This window comes from Triturus cristatus, chromosome 4_1 (genome assembly GCF_964204655.1).
Source record: "Triturus cristatus chromosome 4_1, aTriCri1.1, whole genome shotgun sequence".
In the NCBI taxonomy this organism is placed as follows: Eukaryota; Metazoa; Chordata; class Amphibia; order Caudata; family Salamandridae; genus Triturus; species Triturus cristatus.
The window spans coordinates 57,851,096-57,874,305 of NC_140585.1; the positions used below are offsets into that span (position 1 = coordinate 57,851,096).

The 23,210-nt window shown below is 51.6% G+C and overlaps 1 protein-coding gene across 1 annotated transcript; it reads left to right on the forward strand.

The window, feature by feature from the left end:
• On the forward strand, positions 1–23,210 carry LOC146839494 (keratin, type I cytoskeletal 19-like). The gene is made up of 8 exons (XM_085651536.1): positions 1–602; positions 12,851–12,933; positions 13,586–13,742; positions 15,344–15,505; positions 15,606–15,731; positions 16,120–16,340; positions 19,618–19,646; positions 22,193–23,210. The coding sequence occupies exons 1-8, from the start codon at positions 129–131 to the stop codon at positions 22,213–22,215; spliced, it is 1,275 nt and encodes a 424-aa protein (XP_085507662.1). The 5' UTR covers positions 1–128; the 3' UTR covers positions 22,216–23,210.

Sequence of the window (23,210 nt, forward strand, 5' to 3'; positions counted from 1 at the left end):
GAGGGAGCGGGCCTGGACGGGCTGCACTCCTCCCGCTCTCAGACCAGTCACGGTTGCACCGCTACTGCGCTCCAGGCCGAGCAGTCTTGGGTTTCTGACTTCCCGCCCTTTTATCAGCCTCGTCCGCCATGTCGTCAAGCTTCAGCTACAGGCAGAGCACCAGCTCCCTCAGGGGGCCACGCGTGGTCGCCTTCAAGGCCCCAAGTGTCCATGGTGGCTATGGGGGGCAGGGGGTGTCTGTCTCCTCCGCTAGGCTTGTCTCCTCGGGGTATGGGGGTAGTAGTTATGGTGGGGGATTCGGTGGCGGTGTTGGTGGTGGTTATGGTGGGGGATTCGGCGGCGGTGTTGGTGGGGGATATGGAAGCGGTGGTGGTTTCGGTGCCGTCAATGCTGCCGCAGGAGGCATCTTGGGGGGCAGCGAGAAGGAGACCATGCAGAACCTCAATGACCGTCTGGGAAACTACCTGGATAGGGTGCGCTCGCTGGAGGCCGCCAACAGCGACCTGGAGCTGAAGATCCGCGAGTGGTACGAGAAGCAAGGCCCAAGCCCAACCCGTGACTACAGCCACTACTACAAGACCATCGAAGACCTGCGGGACAAGGTAGGGAGCCAGCTGCTGGGTGGTAGAGCTCAGGGCACCGCCCAGACCTGCGGGACAAGGTAGGGAGCCAGCTGCCGGGTGGTAGAGCTCAGGGCACTGCCCAGACCTGCGGGACAAGGTGAGGAGCCAGCTGCTGGGTGGTAGAGCTCAGGGCACCTCCCAGACCTGCGGGACAAGGTAGGGAGCCAGCTGCCGGGTGGTAGAGCTCAGAGCACCGACCAGACCTGCGGGACAAGGTAGGGAGCCAGCTGCTGGGTGGTAGGGCTCAGAGCACCGACCAGACCTGCGGGACAAGGTAGCGAGCCAGCTGCTGGGTGGTAGAGCTCAGGGCACCGCCCAGACCTGCGGGACAAGGTAGGGAGCCAGCTGCCGGGTGGTAGAGCTCAGGGCACCGCCCAGACCTGCGGGACAAGGTGAGGAGCCAGCTGCTGGGTGGTAGAGCTCAGGGCACCGCCCAGACCTGCGGGACAAGGTAGGGAGCCAGCTGCCGGGTGGTAGAGCTCAGAGCACCGACCAGACCTGCGGGACAAGGTAGGCAGCCAGCTGCTGGGTGGTAGGGATCAGAGCACCGACCAGACCTGCGGGACAAGGTAGGGAGCCAGCTGCCGGGTGGTAGAGCTCAGGGCACCGCCCAGACCTGCGGGACAAGGTGAGGAGCCAGCTGCTGGGTGGTAGAGCTCATGGCACCGCCCAGACCTGCGGGACAAGGTAGGGAGCCAGCTGCCGGGTGGTAGAGCTCAGAGCACCGACCAGACCTGCGGGACAAGGTAGGGAGCCAGCTGCTGGGTGGTAGGGATCAGAGAACCGGCCAGACCTGCGGGACAAGGTAGGGAGCCAGCTGCTGGGTGGTAGAGCTCAGGGCACCGCCCAGACCTGCGGGACAAGGTAGGGAGCCAGCTGCTGGGTGGTAGAGCTCAGGGCACCACCCAGACCTGTGGGACAAGGTAGGGAGCCAGCTGCTGGGTGGTAGAGCTCAGGGCACCGCCCAGACCTGCGGGACAAGGTAGGGAGCCAGCTGCTGGGTGGTAGAGCTCAGGGCACCACCCAGACCTGCGGGACAAGGTAGGGAGCCAGCTGCTGGGTGGTAGGGCTCAGAGCACCGACCAGACCTGCGGGATAAGGTAGGGAGCCAGCTGCTGGGTGGTAGGGCTCAGAGCACCGCCCAGACCTGCGGGACAAGGTAGGGAGCCAGCTGCTGGGTGGTAGAGCTCAGAGCACCGCCCAGACCTGCGGGACAAGGTAGGGAGCCAGCTGCTGGGTGGTAGAGCTCAGAGCACCGACCAGACCTGCGGGACAAGGTAGGGAACCAGCTGCTGGGTGGTAGGGCTCAGAGCACCGGCCAGACCTGCGGGACAAGGTGAGGCGCCAGCTGCTGGGTGGTAGGGCTCAGAGCACCGCCCAGACATGCGGGACAAGGTAGGGAGCCAGCGGCTGGGTGGTAGGGCTCAGAGCACCGGCCAGACCTGCGGTACAAGGTGAGGCGCCAGCTGCTGGGTGGTATGGCTCAGAGCACCGCCCAGACCTGCGGGACAAGGTAGGGAGCCAGCTGCTGGGTGGTAGAGCTCAGGGCACCGCCCAGACCCGCGGGACAAGGTAGGGAGCCAGCTGCTGGGTGGTAGGTCTCAGAGCACCGCCCAGACCTGCGGGACAAGGTGGGGAGCCGGCTGCTGTGTGGTAGAGCTCAGAGCACCGCTCAGACCTGCGGGACAAGGTAGGGAGCCGGCTGCTGGGTGGTGGGGCTCAGAGCACCGCCCAGACCTGCGGGACAAGGTAGGGAGCCAGCTGCTGGGTGATAGGGCTCAGAGCACCACCCAGACCTGCGGGACAAGGTAGGAGCCAGCTGCTGGGTGATAGGGCTCAGAGCACAGCCCAGACCTGCGGGACAAGGTGAGGAGCCAGCTGCTGGGCGATAGGGTTCAGAGCACCACCCAGACCTGCGGGACAAGGTAGGGAGCCAGCTGCTGGGTGATAGGGCTCAGAGCACCGGCCAGACCTGCGGGACAAGGTAGGGAGCCAGCTTCTGGGTGATAGGGCTCAGAGCACCGGCCAGACCTGCGGGACAAGGTAGGGAGCCAGCTGCTGGGTGATAGGGCTCAGAGCACCGGCCAGACCTGTGGGACAAGGTAGGGAGCCAGCTGCTGGGTGATAGGGCTCAGAGCACCGGCCAGACCTGCGGGACAAGGTAGGGAGCCAGCTGCTGGGTGGTAGAGCTCAGAGCACCGCCCAGACCTGCGGGACAAGGTAGGGAGCCAGCTGCCGGGTGGTAGAGCTCAGAGCACCGCCCAGACCTGCGGGACAAGGTAGGGAGCCAGCTGCCGGGTGGTAGGGCTCAGAAACCGCCCAGACCTGCGGGACAAGGTGAGGAGCCAGCTGCTGGGTGGTAGGGCTCAGAGCACCGGCCAGACCTGTGGGACAAGGTGAGGAGCCATCTGCTGGGTGGTAGGGCTCAGAGCACCGCCCAGACCTGCGAGACAAGGTAGGGCGCCAGCTGCTGGGGGGAAGGGCTCAGAGCACTGCCCATACCTGCGGGACAAAGTAGGGAGTCATCTGCTGGGTGGTAGGGCTCAAAGCACCGCCCAGACCTGCGGGACAAGGTAGGGAGCCAGCTGCCGGGTGGTAGGGCTCAGAGCACCGCCCAGACCTGCGGGACAAGGTGAGGAGCCGGCTGCTGGGTGGTAGAGCTCAGAGCACCGCCCAGACCTGCGGGACAAGGTAGGGAGCCAGCTGCTGGGTGGTAGAGCTCAGAGCACTGCCCAGACCTGCGGGACAAGGTAGGGAGCCATCTGCTGGGTGTTAGGGCTCAGAGCACCGTCCAGACCTGCGGGACAAGGTAGGGAGCCAGCTACCGGGTGGTAGGGCTCAGAGCACCACCCAGACCTGCGGGACAAGGTGAGGAGCCAGCTGCTGGGTGGTAGGGCTCAGAGCACCACCCAGACCTGCGGGACAAGGTAGGGAGCCAGCTGCCGGGTGGTAGAGCTCAGAGCACCGCCCAGACCTGTGGGACAAGGTAGGGAGCCAGCTGCCGGGTGGTGGAGCTCAGAGCACCGCCCAGACCTGCGGGACAAGGTAGGGAGCCAGCTGCTGGGTGGTAGGGCTCAGAGCACCGCCAAGACCTGTGGGACAAGGTGAGGAGCCAGCTGCTGGGTGGTACAGCTCAGAGCACCACCCAGACCTGCGGGACAAGGTAGGGAGCCAGCTGCTGGGTGGTAGAGCTCAGGGCACCGCCCAGACCTGCGGGACAAGGTGAGGAGCCAGCTGCTGGGTGGTAGAGCTCAGGGCACCGCCCAGACCTGCGGGACAAGGTAGGGAACCAGCTGCTGGGTGGTAGGGCTCAGAGCACCACCCAGACCTGCGGGACAAGGTAGGGAGCCAGCTGCTGGGTGGTAGGGCTCAGAGCACCGCCCGGGCAGCCGCTATGCCCGCACACAAGAGGTGGCATCCCTCAATGCTTTCTTCTGTATTCTTTTGTGTCCAGGGTAATCCCAGCCCTTCAGACCGTCATGACTACAGTTCATTCCCATTATAGTGCGCTGGTGTAACTAGTTCAATGGTAGCAAACCTAGACGGCCATAGCAAAAATGCGTTTGGTTCGCATATGAAAGCTGAGGACTGAAACCAGTGTCCCTGGTCACATTGCATAAGGTGTCACCTTATTTACCTACGACCTGTAGTGAATGCCAGAAACGTCCCTTGACCCTGTCACCAGGCAGGTCGCCCCCCTCGCCACCACACAGCCCCTCCTGTGGGCCCTGAGCCCGCGGCCGTCGCTCGCATTGGTTAGGAACTTTATTTCGCTGTCATAGGCCTTCCAGTGTCAATCTAATGCATTCTGAGGGTTGTAATCGTGGCTGATTTCAACTACAGTAACTGAGTGAACAATAATTTACAAAAGGCAAGCCCTGGCCTGGAACTGGTGAACCTGCAGGCATCTGGCAACCTTCCACCCCGCCCTCCAATGTGCCCCCACCCTTTTGGGTAAATCCTCCCTCCATTCTGCAGTACTGCAAAGCTCCGTAGCCAGGTGTGCTTTTCATGTCCCTCACATACATGTATATATACATATATGCTTATCTAGTCCTTTTTTACCGATTGGTGAAGTTGTCATCACTTGTTAATTCGACGAGGCCGGAAGTGGTACCTGAGTAAACTCGGCACTCCACGCAGGCGAAGGATTTGCTCCAAAATATCTTGTTTTTCTTTGTGTCGTGTCCAATGCCTCCAGCCAGTCTTGACGTTTCATCAACAGCCCCTGGCATGCTGGGCTTTTTGAACCCATGCTCCCCATGTTAAATATCAAAACGACATGTCCTCGAGTGACACATGCTGTTGTCTGACAGGCCGGGCGTGGCTGTTGGTGTCACGCGTGACGCGGAAGACCTCGGCACCTATTTGCAAGTAGTGTTGTCAGCTGCTGCCCATCTCCCATAGAGCGCGCCTGGTGATGGTTCCGAAGTTTGTAAACAGGTAGTGCGCAGGCGCAGAAGAGCTCAGCGGACAGGTACCTTCCGGCCGCCGCCTCCTGCCCCAGGGGAGGGCGGCTTCTCGGCTCGGCGGCCTCGCGTTACCGTTAGCTGCGCACCTGTCCTCGCCGCTCAGGTACAGCTAAGGTCTTTCCTGGCAGCTATGACGTTCCAAGGCTACAAAGCGCCTCGAAGCTGCGCCGCATGAAAAGCCCCTTTACAACGAGAGCAACGACGGTACACCTGGCCGCCGCCCCTTTCCATCCATCAGCAGTTCCTTCTGTATTTTTTTCGATTCTGTAGTTTTAGTGCTGTAAAAATCCACATTCCTGGCTTCAAAATGCAAGAAGAAAAAAAAGGGGCTAAGCTACTCGCACATGGTACTGTGAAACGTCAGCGCTCCAACCCACTCTAGGCGCTTGAGAGGACACACGGTGTGACTTTAGTCCGCTAGAATGCTGCCGTTTGCGACTCTGCAATTTAGGCCTAACCGGTGGTGTTATGTACAGGTTCCTTACAGTGCTTCGAGGCCTCAAACATGTGTTACTAGGCACTGACTGCTACCACAGTGCACAACGAGAACTCCGCTCATTCCTGCCTGTCTGCCTGTTTCCTTTGGTTTTTGGAGCCTGTTCAAGTCGTAACAATATGAATTTCTGTTTTTCCCTCCTCCTGGAACATTACACAGTTTAACTTGGCAAGCAAACAGAGGGCCTTATTGGGGCATGGGGCTGTTGCCAGTTTGACGGCAGCCTGGCAAGTGCCAAGAATCCATTGTACTTATTCCAAAAGGGAGTTCATGTAAATATTAATCTAAGCGAAAGAAACCTTAACGCTGGAGAAAAATGGAAATTCATTTGATAGACATTGTTATTTTATACGTGGAGTGGGGGAGGGAGGCAATACCACTTTTCGAGTGCCACATGGGCCCTATATATTTCTTTTAACACCCTGCAAATGAGTGTCACTCTTACTTATAAACTATATTATTAAATAGCAGTTAAAGTATGCCAAACACAAAACGTACAAGCCTGCTCTACATCGCCTCAAACTTTGCCTGGTCTCGCCGTGTACTCTTGTCCCCCCATTTTCCCCCAGAGCTGCTTACTGTGCCAATGACACGACACTGACTTTCGGGCAGTCCAACATTTTTTAAGCAAACATCTCAAAATATGCCCAGACCTATAGGAACATCCTTGGCACGCCTAAGGCAAGCCCGTCTGCGCCCGTCAGCGTCCCAGATGCGGCCAGCGTCAGCCTCGCTGCCCGGAAGCTCTTGGGGGCCGAGCTCAGAAGGAGCTATTCGGGAGCCACATTACGAGCTTTGGATGTTACCGCACGCTGCCATTCTTATAACTGGGACGTGGCTGACGTAGCGATAGCCGCTTGCTCAGCGTGTGGCTACAAACTGGGGCGGGGTCGTGCTTCTCTGGTCAATAAGGTTAGTTTACCTGATCAGCGGGCCAAGGACCTCTCTATTCTGGCAGCCATGGTCAATGCCCGCTCACTTAGGAAACACTATGCGGATGTATTTGACCTCCTGGAGGACAACTCCCTAGATATGCTGTTCCTAACGGAGACTTGGCTTGATCCCACTTCAGATCCCATCGTCTCTTTTGCCATCCCAGCGGGTGATAAGATCTCTAGAGTCGACCGTCCGGTGGGGAGAGGTGGCGGTGTGGCCATTATATATAAAAACATATGGGAACTTCGATTGGGGGACACTACGGCTTGGGGAGATTGTGAGTGCTCCTTGATCTATAGGCCCCCTTGCCCGGCGGGATCATTTCTGCAGACTTGTGGGGACGCTATTGTCTCTAGGGCGGTAAGATTCTTCCACTACATGATTTTGGGCGATTTCAATATCCACCTTGATCGACCAGACACCAAGGAGGTGATCGACCTGTTGGATATATTGGCACAACTCAACCAGCATGTCAGCCTTCCCACTCATCAGGCCGGCCATATATTGGACCTGATCTGTACTAATTTCCCTATTGCTCTAAGGGATCCTTGCCCGGTGTCCTGGTCAGATCACTTTATATCCTATTTTTCCTGGGATGTATCCAATGTAGAGACATTGGCGCGTTCTTATCAGAAGCCAGCTTTTGGGAAAATTGATCCTCTGGAATCTAGACAGGCTTTGGAACCTTCTAGGCCCATCCTGTCAGGGGACCTTGAGGAGTGTTTGTCGGGGTTTTCTGGCTGGGTGTCCCGCGCGGCTGATTCCGTGGCCTCCCTTCGGCACTCCAGGTCGGCTAGAGAATCGCCCTCTAAACCTTGGTTTAACTCGGCGCTTAAAGCTGCAAAGCATGATTGTAAGATTCTTGAGCGGGCCTGGCGCAGGAGCGATCATTGGCATGCAGCCAAGCGGAAGCTCAGAGCCATGCAAAAAGCATATTATGAAGCCATTGCATTGGCTAAAGGGCAATTCTTTGCAGCTCGCATCGAATCTGCCAGTAACAACTCCAAATAAATGTTTGCCATAGTGCAGAGCTTCACGTCTCCGCTGGCCCAATCGAGTGTGACTCCATCTTCACCTGCCTAGTGTAACACGCTCTCCTGCTTCTTTAGGGATCAGGCTATCCAGGCGACATTTCCTTCTGGCGATGGCAACGGTGAGGGTTCTTTGGCAGTGCAACTCGTTGCTGCCGCCCGCTCTCTGTCAGCATTTAGATCAGTTGACCCCTCGGAATCTCTTAAAATTCTCATGGGGCTTAAGTCTGGCGCGCCTTCGGACTCATGTTCGGCCAGGCTTTTGGCAGCAGTGGCGGAGAGTGTGAACACAGAAGTGAACTCTATTATCAATATGTCTCTCCAGACAGCTGTTGTCCCTCAGGGTTGAAAGCAGGCGAAGATCTTGCCACTCCTTAAAAAACCTTCTCGGGATCCCCTCAATCCAGGGAACTACCGGCCTCTCCCTCCTCCCGGCTATAGCCAAGGTATGTGAGAAGGTGGTCAATAAACAGCTCACAGAGTATGTGGAAAGAGAGGCACTCCTGCACCCAGCTCAATCAGGGTTTCGAGCCTCTCACGGCACTGAGAATGTCTTAGTAGAGGTGTCGGAGGCCATTCGGGAGTGCCTTGACGCCGGCGGGAGAGCGAAATTAATTTTGCTGGATCTCTCGGCAGCGTTCGATACGGTCCCACATGCACTTCTTTTGGCCCGACTAGCAGGGATTGGTGTGTCGGGAGCCGTCTGGGGTTGGCTCAGGCCTTTTTTTGAGGAGCGTGTTGAGCAGATTTGGTTCCCTCCGTTCTCCTCCTCCCCTCAGTTGGTTACTACCGGAGTCCCGCAGGGCTCCTCCCTTAGCCCTCTCCTCTTTAATATCTATGTCACTCCATTGATATATCTGGCAGAGGATCTTGGGGCTAAGGTGATGGCCTATGCGTACAATACCCAGCTGCTCTCTACGGGTGTGGCTGGCCCCCTCTTTATCTTCAGAGACGCTGCTCCTTCTATGTCCCTTTGCGAGCTCTTCGATCTATGTCCCTTCGCTTTGCCCAGGTCCCTCGTTTCAAGTATAAGAGGCTAGGGGGCAACTCTTTTGCTGTGAAGGCCAGCGTGGCCTGGAATGCCCTCCCCCTTGCCATGCGATCTATCCAGGACCCAGTTGTGTTCAAAAGGAAATTGAAGACTCACTTCTTTGCTTGTTAGTCTCTCTCATTACCCCATTGGCATCGCGCCGGGACACTCATGAGTATCCGAGCGCGTTATGGATGTAACATAACATAGTGTGCAATAAGAAACTACAAATCCCAGCATGCTTTGCATTGAAGCACATACCAAAGGCTGAAAGTCCCACTCTAGATTTAGGGTGAGGCGACACCTTAATGGTTTCATCGACTGGAAGATGCTGCTTTTCTGTGCACGAAGCAACACATTTTGACCCACAAGCATTCAGCTCTACATCCAGTGACACTTACCCACCACCAGCATATACAGTGCAACAACAAAGGGCATCCAAACTGGACCCGTGTCATGTGTGACTCTTTCAATAAGTCCTTTTTTATTTATTAACCAGATAGCACTCTGGGACTTGTAGTTTTAGCACTGTAAGTATGTAATGAATAGTTGATTGATTGATTGATTGATGTACTTATAGAGCGCAGCTATCACCCTACGGGCATCTTGGCGCTTGCATTGGGAACCCGTCCTGGTTTTTCCCTGTAAGATAACCCGTACTGGGCATCCCCAAGGTGAAAGCCAGGCATCCCGCCGCGGGGGGCCGTTGTGGAGATTAAGCAGGCTTGTTGCCCAGAGCTGCATAGTGTGAACTCGTGCTTAGAGTGGGCACCGAAGCGAGAATTATCGAGTCCGTGGACGATTGGGCTCTGGACCCTGCCGCGTCGGGAATCGAACCCAGGTCCCGGGTCTGATCTCTGCTTCAGGGTATGCCTCCTCTAACCAGTGAGCTACACTTCTCCACAGTTCCACAGGGCGAAGTGTGCAAAATTAGACAAAGTTGGATGTGGTGTAGGTTTTTAGAGTGCTTAAAGAGGCAGAGTTGTCCGACCCGGCCTCTATCAGCAGCCAATCACTGTGTACTTAAGAGGAGAGCTGCCTTTGTGCCCGTGCGTGGGTTTCCTTCGCGGTTCCCCTGTGTGCACTTGTGGGCGCGCCCTGAGTACACAGAACCTGGCAAACATCCCAAATCCAAGCTTTTGTCTGCCTCCCCATTCCCTCTCCTGCCTCGCTCTGCTGTCCTCCGATCTGATTGGCTCACTTTCTCCCGGCGGTCTCGTTATGATCACAAGGGTCATTGTTCCCTTAAAAATTAAAAAAAATCTATAGAAACGGAGCCAGCAAATATTTGATGATCTGCCTGTTGAGCAGAGCAGAGCAGATCGGGCAGGTTGGGTGAGTAAGAAGCAGCCCAGCCCAGCCCTCTTCCTCAGAGGAGATCCGGGGCAATGAATGAATGAATGTATGAATGAAGGGCAGGATGTGCGCGAGGCTGACCTGCACGTGAAGGGACTGGGGTGTCCCCGATGAATGCGAGACTCATGAATGAATGAAGGGCAGTATGTGCGCGAGGCGTACCTGCACGTGAAGGGACTGGGGAGTCCCCGATGAATGTGAGACTCAGCGGACTCCGTTGGCGGGCGGCGGGGAGGGTATGTTTGTAAAGTCAGAAGCTAGAACCTCCATTCACTCATCCACTAGGTCTTCACCATTGACCCTGTATCGTACTCCCTTTGTATAGGCTTATGCTACACAAATACCACTTACACACAGTGCTCGAAGCGCATTAAAACAAGTATGGGAACTGTGATGCTGTGCGCAAATGAGGGGAGGTGATTGAGCGCGGGGGTGGAGTCAAAGGCGTGGCTAAAAAAACTAAATATTCTGTAACTTTTTTCGGTCTTTCACCTTCAGGTACCTACATACATAATAACGCACTGCTTAAATGAAAAATACGTGCTTAAATGAAAAATAAATGCAAGTTAAGTTAATCAGTGGAAAATGTGTTTGTACGTTATGAAATCTCTATTTGTTAATGCACCGCAGCGGTCCATGTCTGTAACCGGACAGTCACAGAAGAGAATCCTAGTGGGTGCAGTGGAGAATAATGCCTTGTGCATGTTTAGTACCACAAGGTCCCACTCTGTGACAGAGCACTGAGAATATGTAAGTCATTCTTTTAAACTTGCATTACACACACTAGAAGATCGGCTGCTGTAAAATGAGCAGAAAGGTTTAAGATAAAAAAGGGCTTCCAAAATATAGATTTTAGTAGTACCCAGACTGTATATAATGCAAATCATTTATAACTGTTTTTTAAAAGCACACACTTCACCGCTCAGCTGGAAATGTGTCCCCTGCAATACTATTCAAAAGGAAAAAATCTCTGTCATCAGGAAGCTTGAAGTGATTTAATCAATTAAAGCCAATATCGGCTTCCAAGCAACCTTTACATTTGCAGATTAACCAGCTGCGCACATTTGCATTCCTTTCAGGTAAGCCTACACCCTGGCAAGAAGGCTTGACTAGCTGTCTGCCGCACCCTTGGTTTCACAGGGCAAGGGACTCACTGCCTTGCGCTTCAGCTGAAGCATTTCAACTTTCAGAATTAACCGTTCTGAGACGGTTGCCTTTTTACAAAATGTATGGGAACAGTTTTTGTTAAATTAAAAAAGGTATGGGCACATTGTGCCCCTGAGATGTTGCCCAATTTGAACAATATTTCCACACAGGTTGGTGCCTCAGATAAACCCTTTGTCAGGACCAGAGTTCATTGATAGATTCTGCCCCGGCATTGCCAGCTTTTCAGAGGAGCCATCCTGGCACGGCCTATTTCAATTTTTCTGTGTATTCTTGTCACCGTGTGTTTTTTTCAGGTAAGCCTACACCCTGGCAAGAAGGCTTGATTAGCTGTCTGCCACACCCTTGGTTTCTGGTTCTCCCAGTTACTGTACTCAACGGGCATGAGATATATCTATCGATGCTTACAAACTGGTGGTAAACCAGCTCTGTGAACTAAGAATGAGGCACACTCTCCTACAAGTAGTTCAGACCACTGATGCTTGTGAAGCGTCTAAAATAGGAATTCCAATGCAATCTTGGCATTCATAGGCGCCAGAGTATGTCAATGTGAGGCACACTCATCTGTAGAGATACCTGATTTCCCGACAGGCCTGTGAGGATCAGTAGTGGATAATCAAACACATTTCAAAACTTGTACCTTTGAAAGGGCGGTAGGGCTGGGGAACTCTCAGTCACATCAGACAACTGATAGGGCGAGGGCAAAGCCGGTCACGTGTCCGGCTTGAAGTCAGGTAGGCTTTGAGCAAGAGTCCGTCCCTGGACCAGCCCTGTAGAAGATCAGCGAGCCTGAGTCTGTGTCAGTCCCGGTATCTCCGCAAGGCCCAATCACACTCCAGGCAGTAGCATTGGTAGGTCAGCAGGCCTTGGGGGAGTCAGTCTTGTTACGCCAGGGCCACAGTGAGCCTAGGTTTTAAAGCCGGGAAGAGTGGGTAGCATGGCACAAAAGCAGCATACCAAGCTGCCAATGAACAGACTCCAGAAGATCTGTTCAAAGGATATGAAGGTTAGGGTTGGCGTCGCTGGCATAATTCTCTCTAGCATTGGTGCTCATAATTAAAGCAAAATTACACGTAATATGCGTAATTAGCTGAGAAGCAAAATACAGTATTTAGCTGTCTTTTCTTAGCTGTAAATGCACCCTGGCATCCAAATTGGGCCCTTGGATGCATTTTGTGCTTAGAAAATAGCACTAAATGCTACAGGGCACAAACAGCAGTAGCCAAAAGCCGCCTGCTCTCTCTAAGATCACTATTCATGTACACTTTCAGTAGGATTTTTGACCCAAATTACTCTTAATCACTCAAGCTGGCATAATCGCATCAATGTGCATCACAAGAGTAATGCTTAGTTACTAACATTTCTCTGGCATTTAAAAGATTTCGCTCCGGCCTGGCCCCATGAAGATATCCCTGAAGACTATGCACATTGGGAGGATGCTACGGGCAGCGGGCACTGTTGGGCGGGCAGTGGGCACAAATGCTCTTGTATATGGATTTATCAGTAGGCCCAAATGTTCCCACTCGCCTGGAAGGGATTCACTTCACTTTGGATACTATAGAAAAACATCCGACATGCACAGTAAAAGTATTAATTCATGCATTTTTTGAGATCCATAAGGTTCTGTTCATGCTAACGAGGGGTAGTTGGCCGAGATGCCTATTGCGAAAGGACCCTTTTTTTACTCCTCTGCTTTCCAGCTCTTGACGCTTAAGGTTTCGTATCGTTTGTTTCTTTACTAGATCTACAATGCCACCATTGACAAATCCAAGGTGGTTCTGCAGGTGGACAACGCCCGCCTGGCAGCTGATGACTTCCGAAGCAAGTGAGTATTTACCACCTGTTGGCCAGCAAGCACAGGTATGACATTAAAGGTCATCTGGGTGAAGCCTTGAACCCATGTAGTCTCATTGAATAATTCAAGGTGGGGTGGGCATTCGGACCCTCACATTGACATGCATGAGAATCGACACAACACGTGTCCCTAGTAGGGCGTGTACCCAGCATGGTTTCTTGAAGGCTTTTCTGATTGAAATCTTGCGCCTTCGAGCGATGGGACAAAAGGATCTCAGTTGGAAAGGTTTTGTTTGGCCGCCATGTCGTCGTTTTCCATCCTATTTCACAGTCCCCCATACATTTCAGAGGCGGGCGACAGTCACTTAAGCACTTTATGTCCCCACGCTGCTCTGGTGGCGATCACCGAGCCGGACCTCAAACAAACGCAAGTGGTGCCTCAGTAGAATGTGCAGATGCCTGGATTTGTGAACACAGGGTGATGTTCCCCTTTCATGAATCTAACATTTTTTAACCCTGAACAATCATTTTTCCCAAAAGAATTTCTTAAGTGGTCATGTCTGTTACAGTTCGGGTTTTGGTAATTGTACCTGTGGACCAGAGAGCCTACATAGACCCTCAGGAAGCAAGAATAACCTGCGATTGCTTCACTTGTTTCTGATTTCAAATCTGTCTTTCCCAAGGTTTGAGAATGAGCAGGCTCTCCGTGTCAATGTGGAGGCCGACATCAATGGACTGCGCCGGGTCTTGGATGAGCTGACCCTGTCCAGAACTGACCTGGAGCTGCAGATCGAGAGCTTGAAGGAGGAGCTGGCCTACCTCAAGAAGAACCACGAGGAGGTGAGCCCTGCCTGGCACCGCGTGTGAAGGCCTCAACGGGGAGCAGGTGCCTCAAGACTAGCCGCCTCTAGAGCTAGCAAGCCCACTGGAGGCCTGAGTTAGAGAGGATGCTGGTAATGGTAAACCCCCCCAGAACCACCCTATTTAGAGTTCCTTGCATGCCAGCTATCTCACGGTAGAGGCTCTTCAGCTTTCATCAGTATGCCAAGGTAACTCTGTCACAAATCACACCTCTGTTGACAATTCAAAAACGAGGCCATGGCAAGACCCTCTTGCAGTATCTCTTTCCCAATCCTTTTCAGCTTCTCCGGATATTATCTTGCGTTGTCAACTACAGCCCACTGCTATACATGTCTTCACGCTCCTTGTGTCATTTGATGCATCATAATACCATCTTGTCCAAGCGTGCTATACAAGAATATTAAATAAATAGATATTGGTAGACACACAGCCCCATCTAGATATTTCCAGATCTGGCAGACTGACCTTTGTGAAAGATTACACAGGACAGGGTGACAAATGTTCTTATCACAGTTGTGTTGGGAAATTGGTCTCCACATAATAAAGAAGCTAAGTATGTGGCCACTGACAAAGTACAATCGCTATGGGTGCATTTTCAACGCCTATATTTATGATGAAAATTCTACCAGTACCTGACAGGGCATTGGAGGATTAGACACCAGAGGTTTCAGTCAGGGCGGCTCATTCAGTGGTGGATGCAGCCGTGGTGCGGAAGAAACCCCGAGCACACCTAGACAGAGAGTTCTACACCTGTGTGGATCTTGCTAGAGGAGGTAAAACCTCTGTCATTGAGACTGAGACAGTCGTCCCTTAGCTTCTTCTGCTGTGATCAAGATGATATGACGGGGCCTGTTTGCCGAATACACCAATCCATTTTTTAGCCAGTGGTATATTCAGCCACAGCACTCAGCAGCACTACCCCATCTGCCCTGGAGTGGAGATTCAATAAGAATACTATATTTCCCTCTGATAGGTTGGCGAAGCGGCCAATCTGCACATATGACAGATAGAATCTCCGATGCCGAAACCGTAGTTGAGGCAGAGCCCATGAAAGACTGGGGAGAAGATGTGGCCTAATGGCTAGGGGGCCAACCTTACATCTGGGGAACCAGGATCGAGTTTCGGCAATGACCCTCAACATCAAATCACTTAATCTCCCCATGCCTAACAAAAATGTTTCCTTATATAACACGACTGGTGCTCATGTAAAGCGCTCTGATACCTGATACCTTTAGGTCAAGCTCATGCTATATAACCTCCCCCTACAATAAAAGGCTCAAGGATAATATTATTTTACTGGCTACTACCAGGATTAGCTAGGATACCTGTATAGGTTCTCTAGTGTCAGAGTTGGGAAGTTTGAGAACCACTCAGAAAACACCCAAGGTATTCCATATAATCTAAGGGCAGGCACACCCAACGTGGCCCGCTAGAAGGCCCTGCCTTGAACATAATCCATCTATCGGTGTAGGGCCCCATAAAACAACTCGCATTCCCTGTCTTGGGGGTAAGCATTGGGCTGTATCTTTCATCAGTACTGTATCTAAGACATCTTTAAATATGTTCCACTTTATTTGCAGGAGCTTATGGCTCTGAAGGGACAAGTCGGCGGCCAGGTCAGCGTTGAAATGGACGCTGCTCCAGCTGTGGACCTGGGCCGTATTCTTACGGAAATGAGGGACCAGTACGAACAATTGGCCCATAAGAACCGCCTGGACGCTGAGGCCCAGTTCTTGAGTAAGGTAAGGTACCACCAGTCGTCTACCAGAGCAAGCGACACTTGTCGATTCACATCTGACGTAACTTCTTCTTCTCTTTCCCAATATCCTACTTTATCCCAAGTCGGACGAGTTGAACAAGGAGGTGGCCACACACACGCAGGAGGTGCAGTCAAGCCGGACAGAGATCACCGACCTCAGGCGCACCATGCAAGGCCTGGAGATAGAGCTGCAGTCACAGCTTAGCATGGTACGTCCTTTTTGCTGGTAGCTGGAGATGTCTACACTCAAAGCCCCTTTCTCTGGGTTAGGGGTCTTATTATGAGTTCAGGGTTCTACAGCCTTGCACACATCTTCTCGATTGCCTCGCTGAGCCTGGGCACAGTCTTGTAGAGGAAAAGCATATGAGATTTCAAGAGTTTTGCCATCAAAACAGTAGGCCTGGGGAGGAGTCCTGTTGACAAATGACTGTCTCTGTTAAACAGAACCTGCATTTTAGGGGAAGTGGTCTGCATTCCCTTTGCAGCCTATCCTCCACTGACATGGTTCCACTTTGCCCTCTCCTCCCACCAGATTCCTCAGTCAGAGATCCTCCTCTGTGTGTGCCAACAGAAGTTATTTTCTTCTCTTTCTTGTAGAAAGCCTCCCTCGAGGGAACCCTGGCAGAAACAGAAGCCCGCTATTGTGCCCAGCTCCAGCAGATCCAGGGCATGATATCGCAACTAGAGGCCCAGCTTGGCGACCTTCGCTCAGACATGGAGCGCCAAAACCACGAGTACAAGATGCTGATGGACATCAAGAACCGGCTGGAGATGGAGATAGCCACATACCGCCAGCTGCTCGAGGGGGGCGATGCCCAGTAAGTAAGACTGGCTGATGTGCAATGTTGTAGCCATGAGGGTATAGAGCATACTAGAGGGGCTTTCTTGTCATATCTTATTAGAAATTAACCTATAATGCTTGCATGTGAGCATGGAGGGGCTGCTGGTCCTATCACATTAGAATTACCTTATTAGAATGCGTGCATCCCATCGCAGATGAAAGATCGCCCAGGCCGATGGGTCAATCTATGAGAAGCCACTTCGTCCCGAAAACTTTATAACTCCAACCTATTTCGATTGGGGTTTGATTTGTAGCACTAAAGGGGTTATTTAAAATCTGGCTGATGTTGGACATTAAAACAGTATGTGCAGGGTGTCCTGCCCACCCTATTTAGAGTGTCTACAGGTCCACAAACTCTAAATAGGGCATATGGGGCATCTGCCAATTTTTGTTAGATGTCCTGCTTGTGCAAAAATCTAAATAACCCCATAAACATGTATTAGTACCCACCTAGTGAAAAGTGTTTAAACATAAAATGTCCACCTGCAGGGCTCTGTCTGTAGCTTGAAGGGGTGAATGTGACTTTAGTGATGCCCTGTAGTCAGGTAATGGCACAATAAGGCTTCTTGTAACCTGGGCAGCCATTGTCATTCCGGAGTTTTTATTGTGCAACAAGCACCCCAGGGTTTGTGATCTTGGTTCACTTAAGTGCAGCTTTTGGGAATAAAATGTCAGAAAGCAAAAGTCTGGAAGAGGAAACATCAGGAGCGGAACATGTCTCCGTTGCCTGGAGTGATCGAGAAACCACATCCTTGAGGATATGACCTGGCGCTTTAGTGCAGTGGCTTCTCCCTCAGTGGGGAATGGTTGTCTCCATGGGCACCTCTTGAATCCCTTCCCCCGCAGAAGGTGGGAGACCCTTCAAACAAACCCTCTGCTCACCAGTTGTAACTCCATGCGCGGCCTGCTCTGTGGGATCCAGAGCCTGGTCAGGTCATCTTTAGCACTTCTAGCTGACCATTGGTCCATCGATGGTCACCTCATTCCTTCGTGCTCGGGATTGGTAGACTCACTCAGGCTCTGTGGGATCCAGAGCCTGGTCAGGCCATCTTTAGCACTTCTAGCTGACCATTGGTCCATCGATGGTCACCTCATTCCTTCGTGCTCGGGATTGGTAGACTCACTCAGGCTCTGTGGGATCCATAGCCTGGTCCGGTCATCTTTAGCACTTCTAGCTGACCATTGGTCCATCGATGCTCCCCTCATTCCTTCGTGCTCGGGATTGGTAGACTCACTCAGCCTCTGTGGGATCCAGAGCCTGGTCAGGTCATCTTTAGCACTTCTAGCTGACCATTGGTCCATCGATGCTCCCCTCATTCCTTCGTGCTCGGGATTGGTAGACTCGCTCAGGCTCTGTGGAATCCAGAGCCTGGTCAGGTCATCTTTAGCACTTCTAGCTGACCATTGGTCCATCGATGGTCACCTCATTCCTTCGTGCTCGGGATTGGTAGACTCACTCAGGCTCTGTGGAATCCAGAGCCTGGTCAGGTCATCTTTAGCACTTCTAGCTGACCATTGGTCCATCGATGGTCACCTCATTCCTTCGTGCTCGGGATTGGTAGACTCACTCAGGCTCTGTGGGATCCAGAGCCTGGTCAGGTCATCTTTAGCACTTCTAGCTGACCATTGGTCCATCGATGCTCCCCTCATTCCTTCGTGCTGGGGATTGGTAGACTCGCTCAGGCTCCGTGGGATCCATAGCCTGGTCCGGTCATCTTTAGCACTTCTAGCTGACCATTGGTCCATCGATGGTCACCTCATTCCTTCGTGCTCGGGATTGGTAGACTCGCTCAGGCTCTGTGGGATCCAGAGCCTGGTCCGGTCATCTTTAGCACTTCTAGCTGACCATTGGTCCATCGATGCTCCCCTCATTCCTTCGTGCTGGGGATTGGTAGACTCGCTCAGGCTCCGTGGGATCCAGAGCCTGGTCAGGTCATCTTTAGCACTTCTAGCTGACCATTGGTCCATCGATGGTCACCTCATTCCTTCGTGCTCGGGATTGGTAGACTCACTCAGGCTCTGTGGGATCCAGAGCCTGGTCAGGTCATCTTTAGCACTTCTAGCTGACCATTGGTCCATCGATGCTCCCCTCATTCCTTCGTGCTGGGGATTGGTAGACTCGCTCAGGCTCCGTGGGATCCAGAGCCTGGTCAGGTCATCTTTAGCACTTCTAGCTGACCATTGGTCCATCGATGGTCACCTCATTCCTTCGTGCTCGGGATTGGTAGACTCGCTCAGGCTCTGTGGGATCCAGAGCCTGGTCCGGTCATCTTTAGCACTTCTAGCTGACCATTGGTCCATCGATGCTCCCCTCATTCCTTCGTGCTCGGGATTGGTAGACTCGCTCAGGCTTGTGTCTCCTCTCCAATTCTTTGTTTTTTGGAAGTGTCTGGAAGAAGGTTCCTGCCCCACAATATGTACCAGGGCCCTGAAAAGTTGCCGCACTTCCCTTCTGCACATATTTAAAATCTAGTTAATCCCACCGCTAATTTCAAGAAATGAGTTTAAAAAAAGAAGAAGAATGTTGTGACCAATTATTATTATTTTTTTTAAAGAAGGATTTTGTGAGTGAGCTAGCTAAAAAAATATTTGGTGGGTATCTTGTGTGACATTTGTGTGAGCCGTTCATTGTCCACATTCTGTGATTCATCAAAGCGGGCAAACTTCTCAGTTGTACGCAGCGAGGAAGTGAAATTTACACAACTTCACTGATAGAATAAACACTTAGCGCAGACATATATTCTACAACTCATTTTTGGCGACAGGAACTTATGTATCAACATCACCCAGAGCAAGAGAGAGAAAACATTGTTTAATCAAACCTTTGGGCCCTGGCACTTTAAATTCGACTTATTTTTGCCAGTTTGGGCAATGCCATCACATCGTCCCAATTCTCGGCTACAACTGTGTTAAATGTTTGCTCTTCCTCCCCATACAGCCATATGAACTGCTGCAGGAAGTGGGCGGTTACTTTTCTGCCCCGCCAATCATCTCTGTCGAGTCCTTTCTAGGTGCCCAGTTCACGCCCTCAGAAGGACTCCAGGAGTTTTCCTGAAGGGCGAGAGTAGCTTTGCCAGGGACACTCTGCGCTTTCGTGAGATGTATATTCGAGGTCCTGCTGCACGTGTAGGCCCCTGGAAAGCAGACCGCGCCCTCTGTGTGTGTGTGTGTGTGTGTGTGGGGAGGGGGCAGGGGAGGGGCCTCGAGGGATTAAGTGCCGAGAGTGACGCGTTTCTATGCTCTTCTCCCCGCAGTGTGTCCGGAGGCTCGCAGTCCACAGATGGTAAGCATTCCTCTATACTTAATCTCACATTTACAAAACGCAGCCCCTTCCGGGTCACTTTGAACAAACGGGTATATTTGGTAAAGCTAAGAACATTGCATAGCGCTTGGAGGACTTGGCTACCTTCCCAGAGTCTCGCATTTCTGGTTTAACTGGCCTTGCTCATGATAATGGGAGGCAGCCAGGAGCACAGACCCGGGTATTCAGGGCTTTAAATGGGATGAAAAACGGTGAGGTCTCTCAAAGGGGCGTGGCTAATGTAATTAAGGGCGTGGCTTAAAAATCCGTAAATTAAAAATCTGTACTTTTTCATAGTCTGCCGCCCGACTCGTATTTTGCTGTTTCTGTCATTGCATCCAGATATATGATACAACAGTAACATCAAACCTGCAACAAGTCAGGACTTTTGGCTTTGTCAATGGTTGTTAGCTGCATAATATAAATAAGCAGCAACTATGGCTTGTAATTAATATTGAAAAAGCTTCCACTTAAAGCCCTGGAGACACCAGGACAATGTTGCTGCTCCTGAGTTTCAAAAAGAGAAGGGAAATCCAGAGAGAAAATGACTTTTGAAAGGATTCCACTTCCCCTACAACCCTCATGTCGTAACATCCATTTGCGAGAAGTGAGCAGCGCACATCGATGTGCCAGCTGTCACTGTAGTCCGGGGAAAAACAGACCACCTGTGCCAGGGCACAAAACAGAGCCCGATAGAGACCCGTTTCGAGGCCCCTTTTAAAGAAGCATTGGCATAGCCAATAGGTCTCGCTTTTGGGACCTTATAAGTATATTTACTTTTGCGATAATCGCGGCACGTAATGCGCGGGTGCCGCGATTATAGCAAAAGTAAAGAAATAGAAAAAAACATCTATTTCTTTACTTTTGCTATAATCGCGGCGCCCGCGCTTTACGGGCCGCGATTATAGCAAAAGTAAACATACTAATAAGGTCCCAAAAGCGAGACCTATTGGCTATGCCAATGCTTGTTTACTTTTCGCACAGGGGAGGGGGCCTGCGAGATTCCCTTGTGGAAGCGTGCGACCATATGGCACCACCATATGGCGCCGCGCGCTCACGCAAGGAAATCGCCAGACGTGCACGCGTTGCCATTGCAAGCAATGCAACGCGTGCACGTTTTTGTCCCCAAAGCTGTGCCGATGGCATTAGGTCTCTCCTATACAGTGCATGCGCGCTGTGTAGGCGAGACCTAAAAACGGAGACCCGGCCCACTTCAAGCCCTGCGGGTATTAATGACAAAGTGGCTCTCCTATCTGTCTTTGTTCCCACTCTCACTCCTTTTCCTCTCCTTTGTCTATACCATTCTCACTCTCTCTTCTGCTTGTCACCTCCCTCACTTTAACTTCATATCTCTCTCTACTGTTTTTGCTCCTTATTTGTTCTCTTTAAAATCTATAGCTCACTTCGTGCATACTTCCTCTCCTTCACCGTTTTGTCTTTCTCGCTCTCACCCCGTCCCTCTCTTCTCGGTCCCATCCCTCCCCTAACTTCCTCTGTTTCCTAATAATTCTCTCTTCCATATACTTGTCCCTTTCTTCTCTGTTTGACCCTATCTCACTTCTTCTCAGCTTTTTCTCCTCCTTTCTCAATCTCCTGCCCTCATCATTTGTTGCGCTATATGCCCCGTGTGGCCCGCTCTTGTGTCCGCAGCCCCTACTTCCCACCCACGTTTGGTCTCTCTCACCAGTCTCATCCTTCTGGTCCCCAGGTTTGCAAAAAGTGGGGCACATTACGATGCCGGTGGAACCGTTACCAACAGGCCATCAATGGCTGTCTCACCGACAAACAGCCCTTTGGGCCGACCCCCACATTATGATGCAGGTAGTTGGACCCTAAAATCTCAGAGCACAGACCGCCGCCTCCAACAGGATCTACTAATCCCGTTGAGGCGGCGGTCAGAATCGTGATCCCGAATGGAGGCAGAGCCTCCAGCTTAAGCACAGCCGCCATGATCACGATTTCTCTTTCCAAATGCCTTTTCATGGTGGTCCCACCACCATGGATAGGCAGACGGAAACAGACTTTGGAGGGCCCAACCAGCACCCTCGTCCCCCCCACACGTCCAGGCACCGTGTGCACCACATGATGCCTGGCACACGGTGCATGAGTGTTTGATAAATACCCTTTTCTACTGCGGCTTGTGCTGCGCCCCTTTTCCGGGCCACAGGCCGCAGTAGAAAAAGCCATTTTCCGACTTCCTGCATGGCGGTCTAATCAAAATATGGCAGGTGGGACCACTGACTAATGTTGGGCGGTCCTACTCCCGCGGCAATGACCGCCATTGTAATGTGGCCCACTGTTCTGTTCCTGTTCTATTTACTATATAATGCATAGGCAGATGCATCTCAAGTACATATGTGGTACATTAAAAAAAGTGTTTCCTTGGACTCTTAGGACATATCTGAGAAGCACTGAAAACAACCAGAAAAAGATCTGTTATCACTAATGTAGACGTCCCTTCTACCAATCAAAGCGAAATCAGTCCTAAGGTGTGAAATCCTGACATCTGCCCTTTTTTGTCACTCTAGGCTCCAAGAGTGGGGGCAAATAAGGCATGCCCCTAGAGAAAAAGCGGGAGGAGCCCAGTTCCAAGAGCATACCAAAGACCCGGAGGACTCAGATGAAAGAAGAGACAGCATTTGAACTAAAAAGAAAAGAAGAAACATCTAGGTGGAAGCCAGAAAACATGAACCTAGATGGACATTTTAAGTCTCACAGTTTGGTTTCCAAGCATGAACAAGGTTCAATAACGTGATCCCAAGTAAAAGGTTCCTGGCGATGGCCTGAAACTGCCGGCCATTTTGTTGAAATGATGACCCTTTTGAACTCTGTTGGTGCATTAGTCTGTCAACTACTATGGTCTAAGCACAATGTTTTGTTTTTATCACTCCCTCAACCAATGGCTTTTCAAGAGCCTGTTTAGTGGAATACTGTCTCTAAAAAGCATGGCTGTTTTTCATGACTTGTTTGATACAAGTAAAACCATTGGCAAAGCCAATTTGTTTGGCTTTTCCTTCTTAGTTTTTTCCATGAACAAAGTTTGTACAGATCTGTCAAACTATTTACACTCCCGCAAAGTGACATCTGTTTTTTAGAGTTATACAGCTGTGGTCCAATGAGGTGAATTTTGGGAGAGTGGGGAAGTTTAGAGAAAGACTGAACGCCTTTATCTGAACGGAGGCATGTGTCATGAAGGGAGAAGGTGATTTAAAGGCATGTGATACTCTCCAGTGATGGTGAGTTGAGAGGTATAGTTTGCATTATGTGATTATTTCAATCAGAACATAAACAAAGTACTATTTGTTTTATGCCTTGGCACAGTCGCACTAAGCTTCCTATTATAGGAAATGTTGAGTTCCACGACTTTCAGTCAAGTGACATTGAGCCCGTCCATTTAAACTACTTCTTATTACCAGGAAGGAGGCGGTGCTGTCCCATCACTGGGTAATATGTTTCCAGAGTTGATGAAAGCGTTATTGTTTCCAATACATATATATATATCTGTTTTGGCTGTCTAATAAAAATCCTTCGCTGAGCTCCCCCAAA

Coding starts and splice junctions, on each gene's coding strand:
- LOC146839494 (XM_085651536.1), top strand. CDS start 129: ATGTCGTCAAGCTTCAGCTACAGGCAGAGCACCAGCTCCCTCAGGGGG. Junction 12,934..13,585: donor GCTGATGACTTCCGAAGCAA/GTGAGTATTTAC, acceptor GTCTTTCCCAAG/GTTTGAGAATGAGCAGGCTC. Junction 15,732..16,119: donor TGCAGTCACAGCTTAGCATG/GTACGTCCTTTT, acceptor TCTTTCTTGTAG/AAAGCCTCCCTCGAGGGAAC.